Consider the following 14,488-nt stretch of genomic DNA (forward strand, 5'->3'; position numbering starts at 1 on the left):
CCAACGAGTGATATATGCTTCAGTAAGGTTGGCTTCATAGCATCTGTTATCAACTCCCGCACCTCTCTGATTCAGAGGGTTAAATGCGGAAGACACATTTCAGTTGAAAGCATTCAGTTGTACAACTGACTAGGTATCCCCCCTTTTCCCTGTACAACTGACTAGGTATCCCCCTTTCCCTGTACAACTGACTAGGTACCCCCCTTTCCCTGTACAACTGACTAGGTATCCCCCCTTTCCCTGTACAACTGACTAGGTATCCCACCTTTCCCTATACAACTGACTAGGTATCCCCCTTTCCCTGTACAACTGACTAGGTATCCCCCTTTCCCTGTACAACTGACTAGGTATCCCCCTTTCCCTGTACAACTGACTAGGTATCCCCCCCTTTCCCTATACAACTGACTAGGTATCCCCCTTTCCCTGTACAACTGACTAGGTACCCCCCTTTCCCTGTACAACTGACTAGGTATCCCCCCTTTCCCTGTACAACTGACTAGGTATCCCACCTTTCCCTATACAACTGACTAGGTATCCCCCTTTCCCTGTACAACTGACTAGGTATCCCCCTTTCCCTGTACAACTGACTAGGTATCCCCCTTTCCCTGTACAACTGACTAGGTACCCCCCCTTTCCCTATACAACTGACTAGGTATCCCCCCTTTCCCTGTACAACTGACTAGGTATCCCCCTTTCCCTGTACAACTGACTAGGTATCCCCCTTTCCCTGTATAACTGACTAGGTATCCCCCCTTTCCCTGTACAACTGACTAGGTATCCCCCCTTTCCCTGTACAACTGACTAGGTATCCCCCTTTCCCTGTACAACTGACTAGGTATCCCCCTTTCCCTGTACAACTGACTAGGTATCCCCCTTTCCCTGTATAACTGACTAGGTATCCCCCCTTTCCCTGTACAACTGACTAGGTATCCCCCCCTTTTCCCTGTACAACTGTATTGCAGAAATGGAACCCAAAGGACATCCACTCATCCAACATTTTATTTATTTTATTTCACCTTTATTTAACCAGGTAGGCTAGTTGTGAACAAGTTCTCATTTACAACTGCGACCTGGCCATGATAAAGCAAAGCGACACAAACAACAGAGTTACACATGGAATAAACAAACACAGTCAATGGGCCAGCATCCCTGTGGAATGCTTTCAGACACCTTGAAGTCCATTCCCTGACAAATTGAGGCTATCCTGAGGGCAAAAGTGAGTGCAACTCAATATTAGGAAGGTGTTCCTAATGGTTTTGTACATTATTTCTCTAATCATTCCCCTGAATTTGTGAGCAAGGTCACTTTATGTCCACATGGGGGCAGGATCTTACAGTACAGTAACCAAACCGCACAATGGCAGAAGTTGACTCACAGTGAAATCATATAAGCCTATTTTATTACAGCCACTACTGTTCAAACATAGTCATATGTTAAATATGTTCCCATGAAGCATGATTTTAAAAAATAATAATAATTATGTCATTTTCGGTTTCTGAGTTGCATCATTTCAAAAGCTGGACCAATTGAAATCATGCTAAAAAAAAATCTGAGGCTGTCTTTAATTGTCATAAGCAATCATGATAAACTAGCAAGGTATACTTATTTTGTAAACTATAAATAAAAATGAGGTACACAAACTTGTGTTCCACGACTCTTTCCCTGGACAAAAAGTGGGGGTTTCCCTCCCCCCCCTCCCTCCCCTCCTCCCTCCTCTCCTCTCCTCCCTCCCCTCCCCCTCCTCCCCCCCCTCCCTTCCCCTCCTCCCCTCCTCCCTCCCTGTGCTTACGCAAACTCACTGCCTGTCTACGCAGGACGCAGGAGTGAGCAAGTGACTGGCTGAGATTCGGGCAAGACAACGCACCGACGTTGAGTTAAGGAGTTTAAGGGACGAACCATCTTCCCAACGATAACAACAACAAGCGCTTCTGTTGTGCCGCTGGACACTGGATAAAAACATGCCTCTGACTATTCTAATGGGAATTATTATTTAAAGTGCGCGATTAACCGAAGCAGGAAAATATGTTTGTTGAAGTAAAACAGAGGAGAAAGTTTACTCATTTTTTTTGTGGAATTGAATGAATAGTCCTTGTGCCTACAACATAGCTAACTCACAGTGCACCAAGGCCATGATAGACAGCCTTTGCATACAGATGTGTTCTCTCTCTAGCTAGCTAGCTACCAGGTGATAGCGCTAAACCTAAATTACAATAGGTAGTAACATAACGTTTAGTCGTGACATTTATCTGAAATGGTTAACTAGCTGGCTATGTTTGTTTATTTTTTGTTTTATCTAACAGGCTAACTATCTAAAAATAGCATAGAGTTTGCCAGTTAGCTTAGCTAACTAGCTAACAATTGGTGTTTATTAGCTAGCTCGCTAGCTAGAAACGCTTGAAAGGAAAGCCTGAGTTGGCTAACTAATTAGCTAGCTAGCTAGGCGAGCTAGCATATTAACTAGCTAGTAAATGAGACCGCTAACAAGTGAGTTGCTAGCCTAGCTAGCTAGCACTTTGTAAAATTTTAATATCAGGTTATCGCTAACTAGCTTATATTGGCTTTGCACTTAAATTAGCTCGCTAACAGTAATACATGATTATTATTTTTTTGTTCTTCTAGTTAGCATTACCAAACCTTGCTCGATTTGGTGTACGGTTTAGCTAGTGTTATTATTATCTTAGTTTACCTCAAGCTGATTTTTATTTTTTATTCCACCGTGCCTGGACTGACCCACCCACAAGGACTAACCGGGGGCCGATGCTGACAATCCATCCCGGATCACGGCACCGGATCACGGCAACGTAAGGAGCCATGCAGCCGCAACAAATATACGACTTTTCAAGTGACGAGAACAGTCACAAATGGCGAGGCCTCTTCGTCCAAGCGTTGCGAAAGGTACATTTATCAACCATATTAATTATCTTTTTTTTAACGTGGTTAGTTGGTGAGGTGATGGAAACAATAGTTACTGACATGTCTGTAGCGACTGTTTTTATTTCATTATATATATATTTATTTTATATATACACATGTTTCCCACTGTAGATTATACTGCATTTAACATAGACCAACAAAAAATATGCAACTTGGCTCTGAGTCGGAGCGTCAAATGTCTACATGTTGTAGGTAGAATCTGATGGTCCTTTTTCCTTATTGTTTATAAGAAGGATCATGTTTTGACTCTTGTTTTGCAATACAGATGCAGGCCTAAATGTAAAAGTGAAACGAGAGCGACGTCATCCAATAACCTGAGTTGAGATCAGAGCCGAACTGAAATGAGTGGGATGGCTCTTAATCCTTAACTACCTCGTAAATGCTGCATTTGCCTTGTGTAAAAGGTTGTCCGAAACCCGTCTCTCTCTCCCCCCCCCCCCCCCCCCCTCAGCCTCTCACAATATGGATTAGCCTGTTATTTACTAGGTAAAAGCAACATGACTCCGTGTGTCCTGTTTCTCAAGTCACAGGTTTCAAAACTGTTTTAAGGAAGTTTCGAGATGACAAGCAACTTCACAGCACAGTCCTGCTAAAAAAATTTTTGATTAGCGATTGACACAACAGTTTCCATCATTGTGAATAGGCCTATTGGTTCTAATAGGGCATCTTCTTGCAGCGGTGCTTCAGTCAAGATTGTTCTACATCCACATTTCCTACATTTACATTTAAGTCATTTAGCAGACACTCTTATCCAGAGCGACTTACAAATTGGTGCATTCACCTTGTGATATCCAGTGGAACAACCACTTTACAATAGTGCATCTATATCTTTTAAGGGGGGGGGTTAGAAGGACTACTTTATCCTATCCCAGGTATTCCTTAAAGAGGTGGGGTTTCAGGTGTCTCCGGAAGGTGGTGATTGACTCCACTGTCCTGGCGTCGTGAGGGAGCTTGTTCCACCATTGGGGTGCCAGAGCAGCGAACGGTTTTGACTGGGCTGAGCGGGAACTGTGCTTCCGCAGCGGTAGGGGGGCCAGCAGGCCGGAGGTGGATGAACGCAGTGCCCTTCTTTGGGTGGGATAAACAAGGATGGGGTGCAGTAGCAGCAAGCCAGGTCCACTGTAAGAGAGCAAGCAAATGGAGCTGATGCTCTTTGAGGTTTAGCTTAGATCAAATGCACCCCATCTTTGTTTATCCCAATTTCAATAAGACGCATCCAAACGCTCATTATAGATGGGTTGGTTGTTTAGTAACAAAACTGACACGTGCACAACAGACAGGGGTGTCAAACTCATTCAATGGAGGGCCAAGTGTCTGTTTATTTCCCCCTTTCAATTAAGACCTAGACAACGAGGGGAGTTACTTACTAATTAGTGACCTTAATTGATCAACCAATCACAAGGGAGGAGTGAAAACCCTCAGACACTCATCCCTCTGTGGAATGAGTTTGACACGTGATTAAGATTGACTTGTAAAATATTTAGTCTCCAATGTTTTATTGAAAACATAAATACATATGCACAATGGACACGTGTTGTCTCAAATACATCCTTACAATGGTTGGTTAGCAAGCTAGCGAATTTTTTGCCATATTAGCATAGACGTGGCATCAGTCAAAGCATCTCAACAAGACATGGTATCAAGACATGGTATCAAGAACAAAATTAAACTAGCTGAAATGAGCTGCCTAAGATTCCCTACATGGCAGCTTCTTGTTATTGTTGGTAGCTGTCTGGCCAGAATCACAAGGCCTAAGTAACTCAGAGCTCATTAATGGGGTAATGCTTGGATGGTCTACATTATATCTGGCCATCCAGAATCACAACAAGGCCTAAGTAACTTGGAGCTCATTAATGGGGTAATGCTTAGTCTACATTAGGGCTGGGCGATATGGCCAAAATATTATATCACTGTATCTAAAAAAATTTAAAAAATGGATGGTATATGCCAGTATTTTTAGTTTTTGATGAATAAAAGTTGTACATTTGCTTTATGAGTAGTGAGTGATCCCAGGGTGCTTTATGGGTAGTGAGTGATCCCAGGGTGCTTTATGAGGAGTGAGTGATCCCAGGGTGCTTTATGGGTAGTGAGTGATCCCAGGGGGCTCTATGAGTAGTGAGTGATCCCAGGGGGCTCTATGAGTAGTGAGTGATCCCAGGGTGCTTTATGAGTAGTGAGTGATCCCAGGGTGCTTTATGAGTAGTGAGTGATCCCAGGGTGCTTTATGGGTAGTGAGTGATCCCAGGGTGCTTTATGGGTAGTGAGTGATCCCAGGGTGCTTTATGGGTAGTGAGTGATCCCAGGGTGCTTTATGGGTAGTGAGTGATCTCAGGGTGCTTCATGAGTAGTGAGTGATCCCAGGGTGCTTTATGGGTAGTGAGTGATCTCAGGGTGCTTTATGAGTAGTGAGTGATCTCAGGGTGCTTTATGAGTAGTGAGTGATCCCAGGGTGCTTTATGGGTAGTGAGTGATCCCAGGGTGGCAACACATACATTCTAAGTGATTTCAATAAGTCTTTCTCCATTCTGATTGGTTTATACTGTTCAATTGAAATTTAACCAAAACAAATTTCAGCACTTTTATTATTTCGGTATTTCCTGTACTCAATTTGCAGTGGTGGAAAAAGTACCCAATGGTCATACTTGAGTAACTTTCTGTTAAGGTTGCTATACCTTTACTCAAGTGCTAGTGAAAGTCACCCAGTAAAATACTATTTGAGTAAAAGTATTTGTTTTTAAATATACTTAAGTATCAAAAGTAAATGTAATTGATAAAATGTACTTAAGTATCAAAAGTAAAAGTATAAATCATTTAAAATTCCTTATATTAAGCAAACCAGATCGCACCGTTTTCTCGTTTTTTTTTTAATGTACGGATAGCCAGGGGCACACTCCCAACACTCCGACATAATTTACAAACAAAGCATTTGTGTTTAGTGAGTCCACCAGATCAGAGGCAGTAGGGACGACCAGGGATGTTCTCTTGACAAGTGTGTGAATTGGACCATTTTCCTGTCCTGCTAAGCATTCAAAATGTAACGAGGACTTTTAGGTGTCAGGGGAAATGTAGGGAGTAAAAAATACAGTATTTTCTTTAGGAATGTAGTGAACTAGAAGTTGTCAAAAATAAAACTAGTAAAGTAAAGTACAGATACCACAAAAAACCCAACTTAAGTAGTACTTGAAAGTATTTTTACACCACTGCTCAATTGAGATAATTTTCACACTGCTATGTTGGGCTGCACGATATGGGAAAATAATCTAGGACTTATTTTTAACCAAATGTTGCAATTACGATTTGACTTCCGAATTAGAGCAAAACTGTTCGAATAGAATAGAATGACTATTCTAATTCTATAGTTAGAATATGATAGTGGGCACTTTGAATACAGTGTTGTTTAAGATGACAATGAATTAAAATGCCAGGGAGGCATTATTGTGACAGGGTAGGAACTAAAGTGTTGATAAGTGTTTCCTAGGGGACCTTGTAAGCTTTGGCTACTGCATGTTGTCTCTTAGCTACTTCATGTAGCTAACATTTTCTTGCTTTGCATATTCCTCTTTGATTTAGAAGATACTGTTGCACAAACAACATGCTGATTTAGGTCTACACCATCACTGGTATTACCAGGCTGTATTAGCTAGCAACGTTTGCTCTTACTCAGTACATTTATTAGCTAGCTATTAGCATTAGCGGCTAACAATTTAGAATCTCACAAGATTTAGGGAAACTTGCTAAGAAAAGACAAACTAGCTCTTTACTGATGAAAGAAACACAAAACGAATAGTGTCATTATAGAACGCAATTGGATTTATATTAAGAAGCAAAGTGAAAACAGCATTGTTGTCATCAACTTTGTTGCATGTGCTGCATTGCCCATGCAGACTGAACGCAAGTGTCTCGTGGTTGAGGAACATCAAATGTGCTCCTTGAGTGACGTGGCGTGGTTAGGTCTGTGTGGAAAGCTGCACGGAGAGAAAGAGCGGAGAGCGATGACTCAAGTAGCGAAGTAAACTATAAAAATTAACATTACACACGGCATATCACATTTTAACAAATCAAACAATGAAATACCGGTTTAGAAGGTAAAGTAAAAACACAAACCAGGTCCCTGCATCAGTACCGGTATATCATAAAATACGGTATACCGCCAAGCCCTGGTCTACATTGTATTTGGCCATCTAGAATCACAACAAGGCCTAAGTAACTCAGAGCTCAATAATGGGGTAATGCTTGGATGGTCTACATTAGGGGTGCCCAACCAGTCGGTCTTGATCTACTGGTCGATCGCAGAGTGCTTGCCGGTTGATCGTGAGATGATTATATACATCGACTAAAATTCAGCCACACAAATCAATGCCTATAATCTCTTTTCTGTTTTAACGTTCGACAGTCCTCCATTCACAGCAATGTCCGAAAAGTCACGTGATTTACATAAAATATGACCAGTCCCTGCCCACTTATTGACCTATGGGGTCAGATGCCACCCGCCCAACTCTAAGTCGAGGTCACGGTGATGCCAGACAGGTAGCTAGCTAGCTAGCTAACTTTGTGTGGTCGACAGCAGCAATAATGAGTGAAGGGAAAGATTTTTTTTATTTTATTTTTTTTTTTTAAACAAAAAAAAAACGTATCATTTCCACAAGGAATGGGAGGAGGATCATTTTTTTTTTGTCATGTCAAACTCAAAATGTGTTTGCCTCATCTGCCATAATGGCATCGCTATCCCAAAGAAAGGTAACATAGAACAACATTTTAAAACCCACACACAACCCAGGAAAGAGATTTTCCAGCAAAGACTGAATTACAAAGAAGAAGAAAGGTACAAGAACTAAAAATAAAATCAGCTGGCAGCGCAGCAGTCAATTTTCACAAGGCCTGTGACCAAAGGGAAGGCGGCAACTATAGCATCTTGTTGTGTGAGTCACGTTCCTGCTAAGCATAAACATTTGATAAAGATGGGGAGAAGATCAAGGAAGCATTTACTGAGCCTAAAAAGTCATTCAAAGATGGGGAGAGGATCAAGGAAGCATTTACCCGAGGCTGCAGACTCGCTGTTTGGAGATGTTAAGAATAAGACTGAAATTATGGCTGCCATCAATGACATTCAGTTGTCCAGAAATACATTTTACATTTTTTTTTTTTTTACATTTTAGTCATTTAGCAGACCCTCTTATCCAGAGCGACTTACAGTAGTGAATGCATACATTTAATTTCATACATATTTTTTTTTCTCATACTGGCCCCCCGTGGGAATCGAACCCACAACCCTGGCGTTGCAAACACCATGCTCTACCAACGGTGACAAGAAGATGAGGGAATAGCGGAGAACCTCGAGGATCAATTGAAGAAGGATATTGACAACTGCGAGTGTTATTTCCTCCAGTGTGACGAGTCCACAGATATGGTAGATGTGGCACAGTTATGCATTTTCATCAGAATGCTATTTGACAACATGAGTACAAAGGAGAAACTACTCACCATTTTGCCACTGAAAGGACATACAAGGGGCAAAGATATTTTTCCAAGCATTTATGGAGTTTGCTAACAAATTCCAGCTGCCCTTTTTGTAAGCTTGTCTCCATTACTACGGATGGGGCACCTGCTATGGTAGGCCGCATTAGTGGGTTCGTTGCATTGTGCAAACGAGATGATTCTTTCCCGGACTTTCTTAGTCATCACTGCGTAATTCATCGGCAAGCTTTGTGCGGCAAGATGTTAAACATGAAAGAGGTGATGGATGTTGCGATGAAGATTGTGTGTTCTAGTCGATCAAGAAGCCTCTACAGCGGAGGCTATTTCAAGCTCACTTAGAAGAGACTGAAGCGGAGCACACAGACCTGCTGCTGCACACGGATGTGTGGTGGCTGAGCCGTTTTTTTAGGGAAATTCATTGAGGAGTTGTCTGAAATCAAGGAGTTTCTCAAGGTCTCCAAACATGCAGAATGTGCACAGCTAGAGGACACAGTGCCTCCTGGATTGAGCTTTTCTCACTGACCTAATTTACATGCTTAATGAACTGAAATGTAGAGCTGCAAAGGAAAAGGCAAATGTGTCATCGACATGGTCAGCTCTGTGAACACTTTAAATACAAACTAAACTCAGCAACAAACAACAACAAAAAACGTCCCTTTTTTTCAGGACCCTGTCTTTCAAAGATAATTCGTAAAAATCCAAATGACTTCACAGATCTTCATTGTAAAGGGTTTAAACACTGTTTCCCCATGCTTGTTCAATGAAACATAAACAATTAATGAACGTGCACCTGCGGAACGGTCGTTAAGACACTAACAGCTTACAGATGGTAGGCAATTAAGGTCACAGTTATGAAAACTTAGGACACTAGAGGCCTTTCTACTGACTCTGAAAAGCACCAAAAGAAAGATTCCCGTGCCTTAGGCATGCTGCAAGAAGGCATGAGGACCGCAGATGTGGCCAGGGCAATAAATTGCAATGTCTGTGTTGTGAGATGCCTAAGACGGCACTACAGGGAGACAGGACGGACAGCTGATCGTCCTCACAGTGGCAGACCACGTGTAACAACAGCTGCACAGGATTGGTAAATCCAAACATCACACCTGCGGGACAGGTACAGGATGGCAACAACAACTGCCCGAGTTACACCAGGAAAGCACAATCCCTCCATCAGTGCTCAGACTGGCTTGTAGGCCTGTTGTAAGGCAGGTCCTCACCAGACATCACCGGCAACAACGTCGCCTATGGGCACAAACCCACCATTGCTGGACCAGACAGGACTGGCAAGAATTAGTCTTCACTGACGAGTCGTGGTTTTGTCTCACCAGTAGTGATGGTCGGATTCGCGTTTATCATCGAAGGAATGAGCGTTACATCAAAGCCTGTACTCTGGAGCGGGATCGATTTGGAGGTGGAGGGTCCGTCATGGTCTAGGGCGGTGTGTCACAGCATCATCGGACTGAGCTTGTTGTCATTGCAGGCAATCTCAACGCTGTGCGTTACAGGGAAGACATCCCCCTCCCTCATGTGGTACCCTTCCTGCAGGCTCATCCTGACATGACCCTCCAGCATGACAATGCCACCAGCCATACTGCTCGCTCTGTGCATGATTTCCTGCAAGACAGGAATGTCAGTGTTCTGCCATGGCCAGCGAAGAGCCCGGATCTCAATCCCATTGAGCACGTCTGGGACCTGTTGGATCAGAAGGTGAGGGCTAGGACTATTCCCCCCAGAAATGTCCGGGAACTTGCAGGTGCCTTGGTGGAAGAGTGGGGTAACATCTCACAGCAAGAACTGGAAAATCTGGTGCAGTCCATGAGGAGGAGATGCACAGCAGTACTTAATGCAGCTGGTGGCCACACCAGATACTGACTGTTACTTTTGATTTTGACCCCCCCTTTGTTCAGGGACACATTATTCCGTTTCTGTTAGTCACATGTCTGTGGAACTTGTTCAGTTTATGTCTCAGTTGTTGAATCTTGTTATGTTCATACAAATATTTACACATGTTAAGTTTGCTGAAAATAAACGCAGTTGACAGTGAGAGGATGTTTCTTTTTTTTTTTTTGCTCACGAGAAAGCTGCAACGTAAGGACCTGCACTTCTTTCATCACATGCATTCAGAACTTGAACGTCAGGGCAAGGACACAGCACAGCTTGACAGTGCAGGTTACGTGGAGCAAGTCCAGAGCATCTCATCTGAGTTTGACAGTCGTTTCGCTGACGTTGCATCACTTGAGCCTGTTGACACTTATCGGTGCTTTCCGTTTAGGGACAGACATAAATGTGGAAGTCATTGCCTCCAAAATGAGACCACTTTTTTTTTTCTTCAGTTGGACACAAATATAGCAGAAACTGAAATTGTCATCCTTCAAAATGACATTCAGCTGAAATCCAGGGCAACCACTGAGATGAAGAAAGAGTTCAGGGAGAGAGGAGAAGAGAGGAGAAATAACCCAACAGAAGATGTACTCTTAACTCATCAACCTTCATTGGATCAACCTCTGTGAGTCTGCATTTTCTCACATGAAGATAATTAATTCCCAAGTACAGATTTACCCTGACTGATGACCACTTTGTGAGAGACTTGCGTCAGACTTGCAACAAGCTGCTTTACAGCCCTGACTGTGACAAACGACTTGCCTCCCACCCAATGCCAAAAGTCACACTAAAAGGTAGGAAATGAAATGAGTTGCACTTATTTGTGGAAAACATGTTATTGGTCCACGTTATATTTGGGTGTCAGGTATCATAGCAACAGGTCCATACTCAGTGGTGTGATTGCTTTTCATACAGTTTGATGGTTGGTTTAGAGACTTGTAGATCTCCATCAGGTTGGCAAATGGGGGGGGGGGGGGGGGGGGGGGAAGTAGATCTCACGTCAAAGAAGGTTGAGCAATACCGGGTCTACATTGTATCTGTCCATCCAGAATCAACACAAGGCCTAAGTAACTGGGGGTAATGATTGGATGGTCTACATTATATCTGGCCATCTAGAATCAAAACAAGGCCTAAGTAACTGGGGGTAATGATTGGATGGTCTACATTATATCTGGCCATCTAGAATCAAAACAAGGCCTAAGTAACTGGGGGTAATGATTGGATGGTCTACATTATATCTGGCCATCCAGAATCACAACAAGGCCTAAGTAACTCAGAGCTCATTAATGGGGTAATGCTTGGATGGTCTACATTATATCTGACCATCCAGAATCACAACAACACACAGCCTTCTGCTCCATTGAAGCGATGACATCATTTTCATAATGTTGTCAGCTAACCCGTGTCTTATTTCTTTAATATCTTCATATATTAGTGTGTATCTGGTCCTAAAGAGCAGTGAGCCGCTCAGTAGCTGTCTCATAGTGTAGTTTCCTCTTCTCGAAATAGACAACTTGATTTTCAAAAACCTAATCGAAGCTTGTGTGGAGGGAAACATTTTGAGCCAGAGGACGTGTGCAGCCTCGGTCTCTTCGTGGTCGTTTACATCTTTCACTCTCTTCCTCCCCCTCTCTCTGGCGCTCATTTGAACCTGTTAACCGTACAGACTTGTAGCCCAGCTGGGTATCTGGGTAATTCCATGTAAAAGGACCATGAGCATCAACATGTGAAGTTCATAGGAGCATATTAAATTAGGTGTCAAATGAAAACTTGTCTGTCCTGTGTTTTTGGGACATGAATACCGGATGTATTCAGGCCTTGACTTTATCTACATTTTGTAACGTTACAGCTTTATTCTAAACTTGATTTAAAATAGTTTTTTTCCCTCATCAATCTACACATACCCCATAATGGCAAAGCAAAAACACTTACAAAAAAAAAGGCACATTTTATTAAAAAAATTAAAACAATTCACATTTTACATAAGTATTCAGACCCTTTACTTGGTACCTTTTGGCAGCAATTACAGTCTTCGGTATGATGCTACAAGCTTGGCACACCTGTATTTGGGGAGTTTCTCCCATTCTTATCTGCAGATCTTCTCAAGCTCTGTCAGGTTGGATGAGGAGTGACGCTGCACAGCTATTTTCAGGTCTCTCCATACATGTTAGATCGGGTTCAGGTCCGCGCTCTGGCTGGGTCACTCAAGGACATTCAGAGACTTGTCCCGAAGCCACTCCTGCGTTGTCGTGGCTGTGTGCTTAGGGTCGTTGTCCTGTTGGAAGGTGAACCAGAGGGTGGTGGTGGTGGTGGGATGTGACCAGATGAGGGGGGGGGATAGCCTTTGTGTTAAAGAACAAGATAGTGTTCTAATCCGATAACAAATGATCCATGTAATAAGCGTGTTATACCACTCGCAGGCCCCAAATCCTGTTTTTCTGATAGTTGTGTGTGCTGTGGTTATATCTCACGATTTTTTTAATATAACTGATGCGTCTACACACGGTGACAGTGCGATCCAATGCATCCTTCTAGTCCATCTCCTGTTGTCAGATTCAGATCATACAGTGAGCTCCAACAGTATTGGGACAGTTGTTTTTTTTTTTTTTTTTTGCTCTGTACTCCAGCACTTTGTACTTGAAATTATACAATGACTATGAGGTTAAAGTTCAGACTGTCAGCTTTATTTTAGGGTATTTTCATCCATATTGGGTGAACCGTTTTTAGAAATTACAGCACTTTTTGTTACATTGTCCCCCCCATTTTAGGGGACTAAAAGTATTGGGACAAATTCACTTATGTGTATTAAAGTAGTGAAGTTTAGTATTTGGTCCGATATTCCTAGCACACAATGATTACTTCAAGCTTGTGAAGTGGGAACCAATTTCAGATTTATTTTGTGCCACATAAAAATGAATGGTAAATAATGTATTGGAATCACTTTTATTGTAAATAGAAGGTTTCTAAACACTTCTACATTAATGTGGATGCTACCATGGTTACGGATAATCCTGAATGAATCATGACGAGTGAGAAAGTTAGAGGCATAAATATCATACCATCCAAAAAAATGCTAACCTTCCCCTGTTATTGTAATGGTGAGAGGTTAGCATGTCTTGGAGATATTATATAAAATGCTAACCTCCCCTGTTATTGTAATGGTGAGATGTTAGCATGTCTTGGGGGTATGATATAAAATGCTAATCTCCCCTGTTATTGTAATGGTGAGATGTTAGCATGTCTTGGGGGTATGATATAAAATGCTAATCTCCCCTGTTATTGTATGGTGAGATGTTAGCATGTCTTGGGGGTATGATATAAAATGCTAATCTCCCCTGTTATTGTAATGGTGAGATGTTAGCATGTCTTGGGGGTATGATATAAAATGCTAACTTCCCCTGTTATTGTAATGGTGAGATGTTAGCATGTCTTGGGGGTATGATATAAAATGCTAACCTCCCCTGTTATTGTAATGGTGGGAGGTTAGCATGTCTTGGGGGTATGAAATGTGTGCATCTGTAACTTTCTCACGTATCATTAATCACTTCTTGTAATGCAAAAACAACAGTCATTGACGTGAGATGGTTGTGTGTGGATTGTTCTCTTAAAGACGTGGTTAATTTTGTAAACCTAGGCTTAGATGGTCTGCTTTGTCTGTTTGCGGATGTTACAGTATGTCTGACTTCATCCCTCCCAGCACCTTTCTCTCTTTCAATCAGCCTTTCTCTCCCCATCCATCTAAAGACTGTCAACTAGAAGCCAGTTAGCCTGCCAGTCACTCAGCCAGTCAATCAGTTTGTCACTCAGCCAGTCGGTCAGTCAGTTTGTCACAGATCTATAGGAATCACATTGTCATATCTGGTACTGTAGATTACACCACCTGATGAATGTGCCCAATCACTCTAAACAGACAGTAAATATGAAGCAGCCATGCTGTCTGCCTGTTTCTCTCTCTGCCTGTTTCTCTCTCTGCCTGTTTCTCTCTCTGCCTGTTTCTCTCTCTGTTTCTCTCTCTCTCTGTCTCTCTCTGTCTCTCTCTGTCTCTCTCTGTCTCTCTCTGTCTCTCTCTCTGTCTCTCTGCCTGTCTCTCTCTCTCTCTCTGCCTGTCTCTCTCTCTCTCTCTCTCTCTCTCTCTCTCTGCCTGTCTCTCTCTCTCTCTCTCTCTGCCTGTCTCTCTCTCTCTCTCTCTCTCTGCCTG

The 14,488-nt window shown here is 42.5% G+C and overlaps 1 protein-coding gene across 3 annotated transcripts in view; it reads left to right on the forward strand.

The window, feature by feature from the left end:
* Positions 1 to 1,818: 1,818 nt before the first annotated feature.
* Positions 1,819 to 14,488, forward strand: part of sos2 (son of sevenless homolog 2 (Drosophila)) — a 101,901-nt gene continuing 89,231 nt past the window's right edge. The window contains exons 1-2 of one of the 3 annotated variants that reach the window (XM_029730921.1): positions 1,819 to 2,185; positions 2,742 to 2,895. In XM_029730921.1, the coding sequence (XP_029586781.1) occupies positions 2,812 to 2,895 (84 nt within the window). In that variant the 5' untranslated portion in view covers positions 1,819 to 2,185; positions 2,742 to 2,811. Of the gene's footprint in view, positions 2,896 to 14,488 lie in introns of all 3 variants that reach the window. The other 2 variants (XM_029730922.1, XM_029730920.1) reach the window with 2 other exon arrangements.

This window comes from Salmo trutta, chromosome 33, assembly GCF_901001165.1.
Source record: "Salmo trutta chromosome 33, fSalTru1.1, whole genome shotgun sequence".
Taxonomy (NCBI): Eukaryota; Metazoa; Chordata; class Actinopteri; order Salmoniformes; family Salmonidae; genus Salmo; species Salmo trutta.